Here is a 16,023-nt window from a genome sequence, read left to right on the forward strand (position 1 = left end):
CAAATTTTGTTGCAACCCGATGTTCAATTGTTCAATTTTTCCGTTAAAATGTCGTGGCACGATCCTATTGAAATCCTAATTTCTTCTGCAAGTTCTCTGACAGTCAGACAACAATTTGCATGCACCAGACCCTTGATTTTCTGAACGTGAGTATCATTAGTTACGGTCAAAGGCCTTCCTGGTCAAGGGTCTTCTTCAACTGATTGATAACCACTTTTGAATTGGATAAACCATTTGTTACACTGCATATGACTTAGAGCAGGAGGTCACCAAATTTTTTCACAGTGGCCAGATAACTGAGAGAATGATGAGTGCAAGCTGTATAGCCATTTTGTTCAATTCAGCACACCAAATACACAAAAATTAAGACAATCAACATATTTAATTACCAATACACAATTGGTGCAGAAGCTTGTAATTGCTTTCTTTAGAAACTTCAGGTGCTTACATAAAAGTGCTCTGATATCCAAAGTTGCAAAAAGTTGCCAAATTTTGTATTTCACTGATTTACTAAAAATTATATTACTGTCAGATGCTAAAATCAGATTGGACCAATTTTAGCATTTTTACTTACACTTATTTCAATTTTTTTTTACACAGTTAGTTTATCTACAATCTATGATATTTCCATATGAATAATTATATTTTAGCTCATTTGTGGCACAGTGCGGCAATGGGCTGGATGAACTGACCTCGTAAGCTGGATCTGGCCCACAAGTCATAGTCTGCTGAACTCCTGATCTAAAGCTTTGCTTCTATAAGCTTGATTCAAAAGTTGAAATGTTTCCGTAAAAGTTTTCTCCTGTTTCACACAAACTTCACATTGCATCATTGCTCCCATAAATAGCAAAAATTGCCATAAATACTGAAGCACCTTTCACTCAAAAAAAAAAAAAAAAAAAAAAACAATAATGCGAGAATGGAACGAGATAGCAACAATCTGAAAAAAGCAACTTATTTGTTAGGTTGTCACCTATGTAGGGTTGCCAACCTCACAACGCTATGACACCCCATTTCTGCCCAATTCAAAAAGTTCAGTTATTTTTTGAACAAACCTTGTATACTTGTAGAAGGAGCTTATATTGAAGATGTCCAGTGCAAGTCTGTATGTTGTATTATAAACTTTGTCAAAAGTTTAGTTCATTTTTGACTACATCATATGTATAATTGTATAATAATGAATAAAATTTAAACATTGTCAATTATACATATGATGTAGTCAAAAATTAACTAAACTTTTGACAAAGTTTATAATATTTTTTGTTTGGATCTAGTATTTAATTTTCTTTCTGATCCTTTATATTTACAAATATCAAATAAAAAAATAATCAAAGAATACATTTTCATCATATATAATGAAAATGTATATTTTTTCTTTTGATTTGGAGATTTACCATTCATATAAATATTCTTTTCTTTAACAACACTGATTTATTTCTATACATGTCAGTATAGAATTAAATCAGTTTCCAAAAGATATCAAAATTCAAGAAAAAATTTTAATTTAGAAAAAGAAGTTTTATCAGCTCATAATAAATAATTAAAAATAAAAATGTTATAAATACTAACTACTTTATTAAATTCATAAAATTTTAGTTATTATATATAATTTTTTGGTAATCTCACATTACAATACCCATCATATCCAATGTTTGGCATGAGGTCACTTGCAATACAGGCCAATACACATTTTGTGTTTTTGTGCTTGATAATTCATTTGTGTAAAAATATGAGTCAGAAGTTATTTCTTTGTGATCTTGAGGTATATTGATGTTATTTGATTTTTGTATGATAGAAGGTTACTTAACAGGGTTTGGGAGTGATTTAATAAAAAATTGGTCTTGGGTCACATAATAAGATCATAACATTACCATTGTGAACCTGACAATTCTAAAAAAAAGAGGCTATGGTTTTTATGGGGTATTGATTTTGCACATAAAGTGATGAATATTTTTTTTTTAAATTGTGGTTTGCACTGATCTGATTCTGGGTCATATAATGTGATCATACCAGTAACATTATGTGACATTGTGCAATGTGTTATTCATTGGCCAGTAATTTTGCCTTGCTTGCATTCTGAAAGATAACAGCAGGTCATGTAATCAGTTTATCAAGATCCTATAGAGTGACATGAATGGTTTCTAAAACAGAATATGACACTATATCAGGTCCAATAAGCATGTGAGCCTATAAGTATAGATGACAATGATTAATCTGATTCAATTGAAATAGTACGCTTATGTGACTCAAAAGAATGATTTGTTAATTTGTTTACAGCAGATAATGTAATGAGTCTTCAGTTGGATTGTTAAAATGATCCAAAAATTTTGTTAGTTCATTTAGTGAGACATATAGTGAGAGGTCAGAAAGCTGTAATTTGAGGTAAACAAGGGTGATATACAAAACAACTTCCTGTAAACATGTTCAGCCATAGTAAAATATGCGTAATATATTTAGTCTGATACTGGTCTGTTAGATGACCCACATTTCCATTTGGCTTGTTTAGTAGAGTAAACACTGAGTAATGTAACAATATCAAAAAGTGATTGTTACATTTGACTGTTGTTTGCTAAAGCTAAGGTTTACTCTTTCTGGTTTTGTAACATAGGTTTTATAATCTAAGTTAGAAATGTCAATTGCTATTATTAATCATATTCTTTTTAATTTAGAATAAAGTACTTGTTCAAATGGGATTAAGAGTGTGCAGAAATTCGTTAGTAATGTTTATAATGATGGGTTTAATTACAGGTTATGTACAGGTAGTAGAATTTTAATTCAACAAGAATCCTTTCTTAACGTTCTCAGAAATTACCTAAGCTACAAGTTTACAACTTGTATAAAAGTAACACAAAATTTGTGTTTCTATAGACCACGTGCAATAAAAATGTTTTTCCATCCTTTATTTAGTCTATTTTCTTATTAAAAATTTAGTTGAAATGCAAAAATCTGAAGTTGTGCATTTGTTTATGGAAATTAGTTTTATACAAGAACCTGCCTGTATGTGTTTTAGGTAAAGTTTAAGGAATTATGAAAAATGAAATTACAAAAAATATATTAATGTATTCCAATTTGTTATACTTTAATACAATATTGAATTTTTATAAGTTCTTTTAATTTTATCTCATGTTTATTTCAGTCCCTGTCTTAAGGTTTTAGTAATATGTTGCGTCCGAGGGACCCACCTCTGTCTCGCCAACAAGCATTATAGCCACGTTGACTCTCCAATCAGTAAATTTCTGTCACTGCTTAAACTTTTGGTAAGATGTCACGTCAAATAATTTGTTTAAAAAGAGTATTTACTTTATTAAAAAATGATTTAAGTTTTTTATCTATCAATAAAGTTTAGTTTCAAGCATGTTAAAAATTTCTGTAATGAAATCACAAGCAAGAAAGATGCTTTAGAATTCTGTCATAAATGGAAAATTTGCCATAGTGGGAAATTTCGACAAAATTTAACATTTTTAAAAAGTATTGGAAACAACTTGTTTAAAATTTTCATTTGTTTAAATTTAAAAACACATATATGTATATAATTATGTTTTGGGTTTTCAATTTATTTATTTTTTGAATTTTTACTGGTTTTTATTTCATTTAGAAAGTTATTTCACCATTACCATGAATATTATTAACAGTTTGCTTAAAGTTCTTTATATTAAAACCATGCAGATTGGCATTGTGCAATGTTTCATGCCTTGATGCAATAAATTGCAATGTGAAATGATGCAATGTGACAACTCTTACTGTATGTCCATCACAATGGGTAATGTGGCTTATAGATTAATATAACTTAGTTTAAAAAATAGGTAAACTTATTATTTAACATTTCAAATGATATGTTTATAAATAAAGTAATTAAACTCACCCAGGACCCATAAAATGTGGTGCCATTCCTATAAACCAAGAAAAAGGAAGTTTTTAAAATGCATTACTTATTTAAATATAACAACAAAAATAACATGCAACTTATAAAAATATTAATTTGTTTAATACCAGAGCAGTGAATTTTTTTTTTTTTTGGTATTTTTGTATTCATTTCATGCAGATAAAGTCTGAAAATTTGATTTCAAAATAGCATTCCGAAAAGATAATTTGGATTTAAAATATAAAAATGAAAAAAATAAAAAAAGCAAATAAATAAAGGATGGCTAATATAAAATATCCCACCTTTGTTCATGGCTGAGCTCTGGTTGTCTTTAATAGTGAAAATAAAAAATTTATTCTATTCTCCATTTTTACATTTTATTTTAAATATTAATTATCATTATAAAACAACACATAATGTAAAATTGAAAATCTATTATTATTATCAATGTGATTAAAACAGATTAACACTTAAAAATCAAATACATTATCAATAAAATGATTACAAAATAATCTTGACAAAACAAAGAAAATATTTTATATTTAATTAATTTATAATTTATTAATTGTATTCAATTTCAAAAATGACAATTTTAATGAATTATTAAATTGTAAATTTTAAAAATTTCATATTTGTCATTCTTATTTGAGTAGATGTTCTGCATGATATATAAAGAAATACTATTAAATAAAAAAGAAAAATTCTCTCAATTTTAAAGCTTTTACATTTGTTATGTTAAAAACAAACAATTCATCAGACTTTTTAAGTTATGACAACAGACCAACAAGTATCACTGCTGAGTAACCTACAGCACCTAGCAAAAAGTATTTGAACTTGATGTAAGAAAATTAAAGGATTTGAGCTCATTTTTACAAGAAATTAAAAATGTAATGTTCAAAACAAAAATATACATTTTGTTCATTGCATTATTAAGTGTTAATTAAATTTTAATTTCTAATTTCAAATGAATAAACCAACCATTTTCTCAAAAAAGAATATTTACATAAAGCAGTATTGGAAAAAAGTATTTGAACACTGTTCCAAATTTACAGATTCTGAGCATTCTAATTTGAATGAAAGAAATCATTAGCTTTAAGAAATGTGTTTGCATTATTTTCTAAGAAAACAGTGATATTTTATTGTCTTTACTTAAATGATGGCCCCAATCAAAGAATTTATTAATGCTGTGAGAAAACAAATTATTAATCTACTGTAAGATGGGAAAAACAAAATAAAAGTTGCAATGTGTGTGGTATGTCATTAGGAACTGTAAATTATACTTGGAAAAAGTTTAAAGACACAGCAGATATAAAAAATTGTTGTGAGAAGTAAGTGTCCTAAAAACCAGCATAGCTAAAGATCACCTATTGAAAAAAATGTCTTCCAAACAATTCCAACAAGGTAGAAAAATAATATAAATGTCTGTGAAGAACAATAAGAAATAGATTGAATGACAGGATTTTTATTTGCAAAGCCAAAAGAAACACCTTTCTGACCAACAAAAAAAAAAAAAATCCTTTGAAGTGGTCAAAATAGTACAAAAATTAGACTGTATAAGATAAGAAAAAGGTAATTTTTCAGATGAGAGTCATATATGAATTAGGTGTGGTGAGGATGCAGGAAAATTTGTTTGGAGATGTCCAGATGAGAAATTTAAGTAAGACTGCCAGAGTACAAACACTAAATTTCCAATAAGTTTAATGGGCTACATGTCAGTTATTGGACCTGAAAATATATGTATTCTTAATGAGGCTATAATAGCAGAAGTGTATGAAGAAATTTTAGAATCGTTTCTGATTCCAACAATCAAAGACCACTTTGGTAATGCTGATGTTTTTCAGGATGATAATGCCACATGCTATCAAGCCAAACAAAATAAAGAAATTTTAAAGTCTAATATTCTGAAAATAACCCATATTTAAACCCAATTGAAAGATTATGGGTAAGGTCAAAAATACTGGTTTATGAAAAAGTGGCAACTAATAAAGATGAACTTAAAGAAGCCATTTTTAGATTTAGCAATCTCTTTTTGAAGTAGAGACTGTCCACTTAAGTATCAGTTAAAAAAAACTTACTACAGTAGAGCGTCGTTTATCTGAAAGTCGGTCAACCGTAACGTCGGTTAACTGAAAGCTTTCCAGTCAGACTGTGTCGAACGTTTTTGATATTAGATTAACTTCTAAAGTATAATTTTTTTTTATATTTTTCAATATATTTATTTTGTTTATATATAATAAAGAAATAATTTTTAATGATACAATAGCCTCGATGATTATTATAAAATTTTTTGCTTGGCTTAAAATCGACGAAAATTCAACATGAAGCGGCATGCAACGGAGAAAAATTTCAACATCAGATAGGTTAATATATTTTTTCGTACATAATCAGTTATCCAAACAACCCCAGTCCCCAATTGATTCAGATAAATGACACTACTGTATTTATTTCACAATACTTTGTGTTTTTATAAATAATTACAGAACTGTAAAGAATGTTTGTTAAGAATATAAATCAGAAAAAGCCAAAGTATTACTGAAATTAAAGGACTATTTTTTTAATATAAAACTGATCAATACAATTTGACACTGAAGTTTCAAACATTCATTGAATTTAACACATCATCATCTGTTAAATTTAATGAAAAACTGTAGATCTTATTTGGTGTGACGCTTGGAACTATTTGAAGCTAGACAAGCAATATTACATATCTAGCACCATATAGACTTTCCAAGTAGAATATTTGCCAATTTTCCCAGCATATGACTCATACGATTTATTCATTCTTTTTCTGTTATTCTTTCCTTCTTCAAATTCTCTCAGTGTCTTAATGCCTCTCTTCCATTATGCAAAGAAGAAATGGCAGTCAATTTACTAAATTTTTATGCAGAGAGTCGAGGATACTATCTAAAAAATCAAGATTAAAAACTTACTTAAGGATACACACAAATCCTATAAAATGATGGCAGTGAAGGTAAGTAATATTTTAAAATAATATTTATGGAAAATGCGTAATTTATTATACAGTCTGTTCGAAAGATATTTTGGAGAATAAAAAACACTGGAAAGTTTTATCTGTAATCCATAATCATCCGTTGAATCAAGGTAAAAATACAGTAGAACCTCGATTATCTGGATTTTCAATTATCCGGATTGTTCAACATAAGCAAAAATTATACAAATTTGCTGATTTGCATTTGGCAAATTGCAACACTGTTTATGTACGTGATGAAATGCATAACTTTTTTTGTTCCAACAACATCTCACCCGGCACAGTGGTTGTAAACTTTTTAATACATTTTGCGTCGTAATAAAAATATAACTTGACATACATATCTATAAATAATTTACATTCAAATCACATCATTTCTATGGCTAAGGGCAGCGTAAGGCATGGGAGACGTGGGCGCTCACGCACACGCGCCTACGGCCTCGCGCATCAAAGGTTTATGCATTATGGTACTTAAAAGCCGTGAACACAACGAAAAAATTTTACTCATCATAAAACGATAAAGAGTTTGCATTTTTATGAATAAAAATTTAACAGTTTCAACTGCTGTTTATTTTATAAAATCCATCTTCTTGCACCACCAGAGGGCCTGGCAAAATGTACCTTGCCCAGTGTTTAGATGTCACCATGAAGTGGAAGAGTGCAAAGAAGAGTGTAACTCAGGAAAACTTACGTCTTAAAAGTATTCACGATTTAGCAGCTTCAAAAAGAACAGCTAGCTTTAAACAAAAATCATTAATTGAATTTCTTAATAAAAAATAATTTAATATTGAAGCTATATGTAAATCTAGACAAATAAAAATTATTCATACTATATGCACTGTCAATTAATATTATTTTTTTCGATTATCCGGATTTTTCCTTATCCGGACTACCTTCATCCCCAATTAGTCCAGATAATAGAGGTTCTACTGTATAAAAAGTCCTGTCACTAAGCTAGAATTGTATACTTTGTATGTTCAGTACATACTAAGAATACAAGACCTAATGTCAATTAAGTGCAGATTTCACTGTAATAGCAATTTACTCCTATACATTTTTAACATTATTTATACAATTATGTAATTATTTATGTATTAACAATTTTTTCATATTTACTTACAATTGAAATTATTATTAATTCTAATTAAGAGCTAATAGGAATAAACACTCATGACAATGCCTAAAAACAACAAATACAGCAGATAAATATACTATATAAATAGTGAAGCATTAAAAAAATCTCAAGTTGAAACTCCAGATTTGGCAGTCTAAAGATGAATATTAATTAACCCTTTTAATGATAATAGTCATTAAAATTATCATCTGTTGAGTTAAATGTCATTAATGTGTAATTACTTCTAAAATACAACTGATAATTTAGTAACAAAATACAGCAGTTTCAAAATTGTTCGGTTTTCTAAAACTGAATATGTAATTATTCTCTTAATATACACTTTTAACTCATATTTATAAGCATCATATTTTGCTATATATAATGCAAGACTTTCTAGTGTTAATCTGTATTAAATAACAGACATTTGATTTTATAATTAACTTATAGAAATTATTATTAAATTATTAATAAACACTAAAAATACTTATTTTATATTCATACATATATAAAACAGTACAAAATATTTTAACTCAAACTCTAATGCCAATAAATTTCAAGTAATATACTTAGTTATCAAAAAAACTGGACTTATATATTTTAAGCACATCAAATAATTTTTTGCAAAATATTAAATGATGTTCCTTGTGGTTACCCCAAGTACCCCACTACTTCACAAGATTTTCTCTTCTCATAAAAATGGTATGATTGCTTGCAACATATTTCATGACCCCCTCTCTCACATGTCATTGTCTGATTTCTATAGTTAAGCACATTGCACATTATTGAATAGGTCAAGCCATGGCTAATCCGCAAACAGTTGACAGCCTTCATCAACAGTGGTAAACCTGTTACTCTGGATCAAGACATTCTTATCAGAAATGTTAGTATTGGTAGTGATCAACTTTGGTTTGCCACTACATGAAGTTGTCCAATACTGATTGTTGTCCTTCACAAAACTTCTTGGATTAAAGACTTGAATTTTGATAACATATTCCTGTTATAAACAGCTGATGAATTTCACTCGGCTTAACTTGCTCTAACATAAGAAATTCAATGACTAAATGCTCTCCCTTCTTGGATGAACTTGCATTAGTGAATGCCATTTTCTGGATAGTTTTCCCATGCTGCTGTGCAGTAGTAGTGTTGCAAATATATGCAAAATATTAATAGCCAACATTCCTACATACTTGCCAAATTAGTTTTCTAATGCAAATGCTTTATCTTTAACTCCAGTTTCTTTTTGACTGAATCAAATACATCAATTAGGTGTCTACTCATGTATGCATTTTAAGCTAACATGCATTATTTGAGGTGACTCAAAAAACTTATGATAGAAAAATTAGTAATTTTATTTTTTCCTGTAATAATCTAGCCCTTAATCATTTTAGTTCTAATATCAATTCAAATGGACATTTATTTAAACTAATTTGCATATTACAAAACATAGTTTGTGGCTGAATTATCATTTTCAAAGAATATATTAAAATTTATTAATACAGTAGAGCGTCGATAAGTGGAACGTTGGTAAGTGGAATGGCCGGAAAGTGGAACGATTTTCAGTCGGACTGTGTCGTGCTGAATCGAATGTTTTTGATACTAGATTTACTTCTAAAGTATAATTTTCATGTTTTTTATATTATTTAATATATTTATTTTGTTTGTACAAAATGCAGAAATAATTTTTAACGATACGATAGCCTCGATGATTATTATAAAAATTTTCGTTAGGCTTAAAATCGACAAAAATTCAACAGGAAGCGACACGCAACGGAGAAAAATTCAACAGGAAGCGATACGCAACGGAGAAAAATTTGAACATTCGGACAGGTTAATGTATTTTTTCGTACAAAGTCGGAAACTGGAACAAATCATTAACTGGAAGGACCCCACTCCCCAATTGGTTCCACTTATCGATGCTCTACTGTAATTTCAATCCTAATTTTCAGTGCTAAAAATCTGTAATTTGAAGGATTTACAGAATTATTTTATTTCTCAGTCATGTCAATACATATTTTGCTAATATTTGATATTTTAATGTACAAAATTATAATGTATTATATAATTGTAGAAAAATTAAATTTGCTGCAATTATGGATATTTTTAGAAAAACTTTAATTCAAAATAATAAAAATGCAGTTTGAATTTAACTACTGAGAAACAGATAATGCTCAAAAACTAGTAAACTTTGGTAAATCATTTCAAGTAAACTACAACTAAACCTAGAATATAATTTACAACACAATCTTTAAGTTTCAGCAGTATATTTAGAATGCAGCCATTTTCAAATCATGTTAAATGACTATTACCAAACAAAAATCTCAAACAACATAAACAAATTACTGGGAATTCCATTTAAAATTCAGATGTTACAATGTAGTTGAGCTGCAATGCTCTAAAATACTTCACTACAGAAATCAAAACCATATCTTGATTTTAAAAATGTATTCATATGAATAAGTTTTTATCATCTTATTTGTACCATTTAATTGTCAGCTTTCACTGCAATGCAGATATTAATATTACAGTATTATCACAACAAATTTTTGACAGTACATGTTAAATACTTGAACTTTTTTAAATTTCAGTTTACCTGTGCTCCCCTACTTACAAATAGGTTAGGTTCCTGAAGTTTTGCTGTAAGTCAAAAACTAATCTAAAAAGTACATTTGTACACAGAATAACCATATATTGTCAGTGTTTGATCCTTCAATGTGCTTGATAGAATACATTACACTCGTTTACTTGCTCACTACTGCTTAGTAGCAGTAGTGAGCAATTTCAAATGTGGATTTTTTCACATAATACATTTAGTTTAATAATGAAGTTTAATTTCCATTACATTAGAGATATTTATTGCATTTATCTGCACTGCTAGATTTACTGTTATGTTCTAGATGTATTCTTGAAACACTAATCATAAAAGTTTAAAAATTGCAAGCAATAGCAAAAAACATTGTCACTCCAAAGTTACAAGTGGTGATAAAACATCAGAATTTGCACAGAAATGAAAAATGATCATACACAATACAAATAAATCCACATTATTTATTTATTAAAAATTTATTATTTATTACTGGCCAAAGACTGACTTTGACACCACCCCATAACCAGGAGGAGAGTTCAGAATTCATGAAAAATTTAAATTTTACATATATGGTCATATTGTTCATATGTCTAAAAGTTTGTAAGTTGAATGTTTGTAAGTAGGGGAGAGCTCGTGTATTTTAACTACTCTTAAAAATCTAAAGAAAATATATTTCTTTAAAAACTTTTCTTGTATATACAATATTCTTCTTAGATTAGATTGTATTTTTTTCCATTTTAATTCAAAACAAAATTTTTTTTTATATTGCATGATTCTTAATTTTTCTTGAAAAGTTTTAAATTTAAGCTATATTGATGAAGTAACTTACATATTAAAATTTTTGTTTCCCAAAAAGTGCAATTTATTGCAAGACATTCAAATTAGTGAGATGGTAAAATTTTCCAATTATATCCAAAATTTAAGCTGAACTGAATACATTAATTGTTAAATACCTTGCATCAGAAATCTAACAAACTTCTTTTTCATTATTATTCAGTTTGTCACTTGTTAATTATGCAATTATTAATTACTATCACATTTATTTTATGAATTTAAGAATCTTATTTGATGAAATAATTATTTAATTATTTCATCAAATAAGATTCTTAAATTCAGAGTTATAAATTATAACAAACTTTATACACTTTTTTTTTATACTTCTTTCATTTTATTTATTATTGGTTACTAAAATAATTTGGCAAAGAATGGTGTAAAAATGAAGAGTGTATAGAAATGAAGAAAGAAAAATATTTATTTAATGTTTTAAAAATGTTACTAAGCAGAATTTATCATAACAATAACTATCTGACAAAGAAATCATTAAAAACTTTAAAGAGATATTATATTTATATTTTCTTCATGCTCAAATTTATTGTTTAACTAACTGGTAAACCTATTTAGCATATGACAGGAAACAATTATTTAAATATCAAATGAAGAGCCAAATTCCTTTATCAGACTATAGAAATATTAGCTCAATAAAGAAATCTAACTGTTCATTTGATATTTAAAGTAATTATCTGGTTGATTGTATTTATTTAACTCTTTGTTTTTCAAATTAGAGAAATTATGAACCAGAAAACAATATAATAGCTGTCAGTAACTGCAGGCTACAATTATGACAAATTACTTATTATAATCATGGTATTATCATTTTGTCTAATGTTATCAACATTAGCAGATCCCAAAAGATTAAAATACACTTATAAAATTTCACATATAAACAATCAAACTTAAATTATTTTAATGATCAAATGATAATGTCAGATTAACTATTAATTAATTCAATTAAAAAATTAATAATATTAAATTTAACACGAGATCACAATATAACTGCTTATCTTTAGTCCAAATTATATAATAACTATGAAATTAATTATTCAGGTTCTAGCCTAAGCTAGTTAAATCCAACCTTATCATTTAATAAAACTTTGCTTGTTGTAATCAATTTGGTTATTGCTAGTCTATTCATTCTTAAGCTCTCTTTTTGTGTTATTTACTTTATTGTGTAGCTGATGATAAGCAATCATTATTAGTCCTAACTAGTGTTTTAAACATTAAATATTGATCATTTTTGCTTGCAGTACAGTTTAAATTACTAATATTTTTTATTTCAATTGTATACTAGCTGTTACCATGCAGACTATACTGGATGAATTACATATTAAAAAATAAAAATAATTATAATTAATAAATCTTCAAGTTATACAATTTTTAATTGTTTCAAACACTTGATCTTAATATCAGTTTTAAAAAAACAACCAGAATTGTCACTACTACAGTCTTATTTACTTATGATTTATCTCACTTAATGTTATCAGTCAGTTATTGATATCAGTCTATGCATATCCCAAACTAATTATATTAAGCAGATTCAACTGTATTGCGAAATATTTTCTTTATCAAAGTTAACAAGAAATTATGCAAGATAATATGTAGTTTTTCAGGTACAAGTTCAATTATTAAATATATTTGACTAAAAAATTTGCCTAGCTTAATTTCATTGATCTGACATGAAAACCTCTTAAACTTTATGAAATTTTTTTCACTGAAAAAATCTGATAAACTAAAGGGACTGACCAATAAATAGGTACAGTAGATAGTATAGGCAATTTGTAACCTTTCATAATATAAGATTTCTACTCCTGAAAATTAATCTATAATAAAGCTACATAATCAAAGACATAAATTTTACTATGTATCCTATTCTAATTACAGTAAGACCCTGTTTAACACGGGGGATGCGTTCCTAGATGTCAGAGCGCTAAACGAAACAGCGTTAAACGGGGTCATCTTAACATGTAAATAAGGGGGATACATGAAACAGAACAGAGAATAGGAAAATTTATCAGTTTTTTTTTTTGTTTTATTTTGTAACATTTATTGTTAAATCCTCTTTGTTACAATTAATTAAAGACTTATTTATTGCTAATATCGAAATTTATTCATAAAACATTCATAAAAATAAAAAAAACGTTCGAGTAAAGAAGTTATGTTTGTGATGAGGAAGGTTCTTCCTCATTTGACATCTTTTGTTTCTTTGTGAAGAAGTCATCTAACGTCATTTGCCTTTTCCTGTTTCATTCAGCAAGCAGTTGTCGATAGCAAGACATCGCATCCATGACACGTCTTGCCTTTGAACTTCTATCAAAATTGAAATCATTTTGTATAAACTGATCCATTATTTCCGTTATACTGGCTAAACGTTTTTTTTTTTTAGAAAATCTGTTGAAAGTTCCTTTTGTTCCTCATCTTCAGAAACTCTAATTTCGTCATCTTCATGCCCCTGTTATTCTATTAATTCTTTAAGATCGTCGTTGGAAAATCTTTCTCCAGTTGTAACCTGCAATAATTCTTCAATATCCTGCACATTTATATTATCCAACCCTGTTTCATTAGCTAGCTTGACAATTTCGTCGACATCAACAATGGATTCTCATGTCAACATCCCTGCTTAGCTCCGGCCATACATTCTTCCATACTCCTTTCAAAACATTTCTCGGTCACCTCATTCCAAGAAAGATTGATGTTGTCTACAGCATCCATGATACTATAGTTTTTTCCAAAAATCTCTAATGGATTGCTTATCTGCTCTATCTGTTTTATCAATCAGTTGTCGGAATATCCGCCACAGATAATAAGCTTTAAAATTTGATATTATGCCTTGATCCCAACACTGCGTGCGATCTCGGGTAATTCCAATACTACCGCGTAATACTGAAACAGCGTTAAGTGGGGCAGCATTAAGCGGGGTCTTACCGTATTAAAAAAATTTTTGAATATTTTATACAAAACAGTTACTTCATAACTTATAATGTATATTCTTAAAAATTATTTCCGTCATAAGGATTTGATGTTTTTTTAAAATTATCATCTACAAATTAATTATTAAAAACACTTCGATAGCAAATAGCATTTGATGTAAATCTTTTAGGAAAAGTTGAACATAACAATTTGATTTATAATCTTAAAAATATGACCGTTTATTAATATCAAACAATACTTAAATATATTTTAATAAATGAACTTACCCATTGGGGGCATTGGCCCCATAGGTCCCATTCCCATTGGTGGCATAGGTCCCATTGGTGGTCCATGCATTCCAGGACCAAATGGTATTCCATGCACAGGTCCCATCATTCCAGGCATTGGACCCATCATTCCTGGAGCAACAGTTACTGGTGGCATGGCAGATGAAACTGAAGTTATAGGACCTGGATTACTATTATCATCAGATTTAGGATCATCTCTATCACTATCTTGAGCTGAAATGTAAAATTGAATCCTATATTAAAAATTGTCATATAATAATAAAATACAACTGAATAAAGTTATATTTGTCTTTAGTAATTTGAAACTGGAAATGATTAGGTTTAAAATGCAAAATAAAAGATAAGATTATGTTCCAATCTTCTGGTTTAACCTGAGGATGGCCTATGGAATAGGCCAAAAACATTAGTTTTCAATAAATTATAGCAAAGTGTGTTTTGATAATCTAATAATTATTTGCTGAGCACATTCTGTTAAATGTTAAATGAAAGATTATAGCTAGAAAAGATAGAAAATTTATTAATACTTTTAAATTTGTAGAAGAAAATCTGTATTTCTCAAGAATTAACAGTTTGATAAAATTAAAAAAAATTTTACAAAATATTTTAAACCACTGATACTTATACAAAAGGAAAAAAAAAACATCACTAGTAACTGATAATATAATTAGAAATATTCACTAATGAGTTTTACTTAATTGTTCTTTATCCCTATTAATGAAATTAAATGTCATATTTTGATCTACTAAATTTTAAATATTTTAACAGATGGGTTTTAACCATTCAACTTTTAATTCTTTGCTAAACTAATATAACTAGATCAAATCTGATTAATAATCAATTATTTAGCAATAATTTTTTCAGCAACCATTAAACTTTATCAGATTATCACTGTAGCATTTGACACTTTAATCTATACAGTACAGTACATTTTATTCTGAAAATATTATTGATACAATTTATTACTTCTGATTAACTTCTTAATTTTAAATTTTAATATGTTAATTGGTTGCTCACCAGAGGCAGTTTTTTCTAATTTATACACTTTACTTAAGTAAATAAACAATATGCCTTTCTCACAAATAGTAATCTAAAAAATTTCAACTGTTTGTTAAAATTAAGTTACATCTATTTAATTATATTTTTTGAACTGATTTATATTTATATTGAGTGGGGGCACTTTTGACAGTGCTGGTGTTGGTGTGTTTTGTTTTCTACGACTTACTGTTACGAACTACAATTTAATTGTTTGCTATTAATTGACATTATTGAAGATGTCTTTTTCCATTGTGATACTTTCATTTTTAATTCTGTTCTTTTTGCTTGTTATTGGAGGAGTTGAACTTAACCCAGATCCAATGTCTCGTACACCACATTCTTCACCTTGCAATAAAGCTTCGACTTCCGCCAGTAAACGTCGTCGAT

The 16,023-nt window shown here is 27.9% G+C and overlaps 1 protein-coding gene across 4 annotated transcripts in view; it reads right to left on the reverse strand.

Annotated features, from left to right (window-relative positions):
- The window catches only part of LOC136971471 (BUB3-interacting and GLEBS motif-containing protein ZNF207-like), an 81,656-nt gene that overhangs the window by 11,682 nt on the left and 53,951 nt on the right, over positions 1 to 16,023 (reverse strand). For 2 of the 4 annotated variants that reach the window (XM_067265929.1, XM_067265928.1), the window contains exons 4-6: positions 14,581 to 14,814; positions 4,165 to 4,191; positions 3,863 to 3,890 (exon numbers count right to left, since the gene is read on the reverse strand). In XM_067265929.1, the coding sequence (XP_067122030.1) occupies positions 3,863 to 3,890; positions 4,165 to 4,191; positions 14,581 to 14,814 (289 nt within the window). The remainder of the gene's footprint in view (positions 1 to 3,862; positions 3,891 to 4,164; positions 4,192 to 14,580; positions 14,815 to 16,023) is intronic. The other 2 variants (XM_067265932.1, XM_067265930.1) reach the window with 2 other exon arrangements.

The sequence above is a fragment of the Centruroides vittatus genome, unplaced genomic scaffold, assembly GCF_030686945.1.
Source record: "Centruroides vittatus isolate TY-2023 unplaced genomic scaffold, ASM3068694v2 contig_2565, whole genome shotgun sequence".
Classification (NCBI taxonomy): Eukaryota; Metazoa; Arthropoda; class Arachnida; order Scorpiones; family Buthidae; genus Centruroides; species Centruroides vittatus.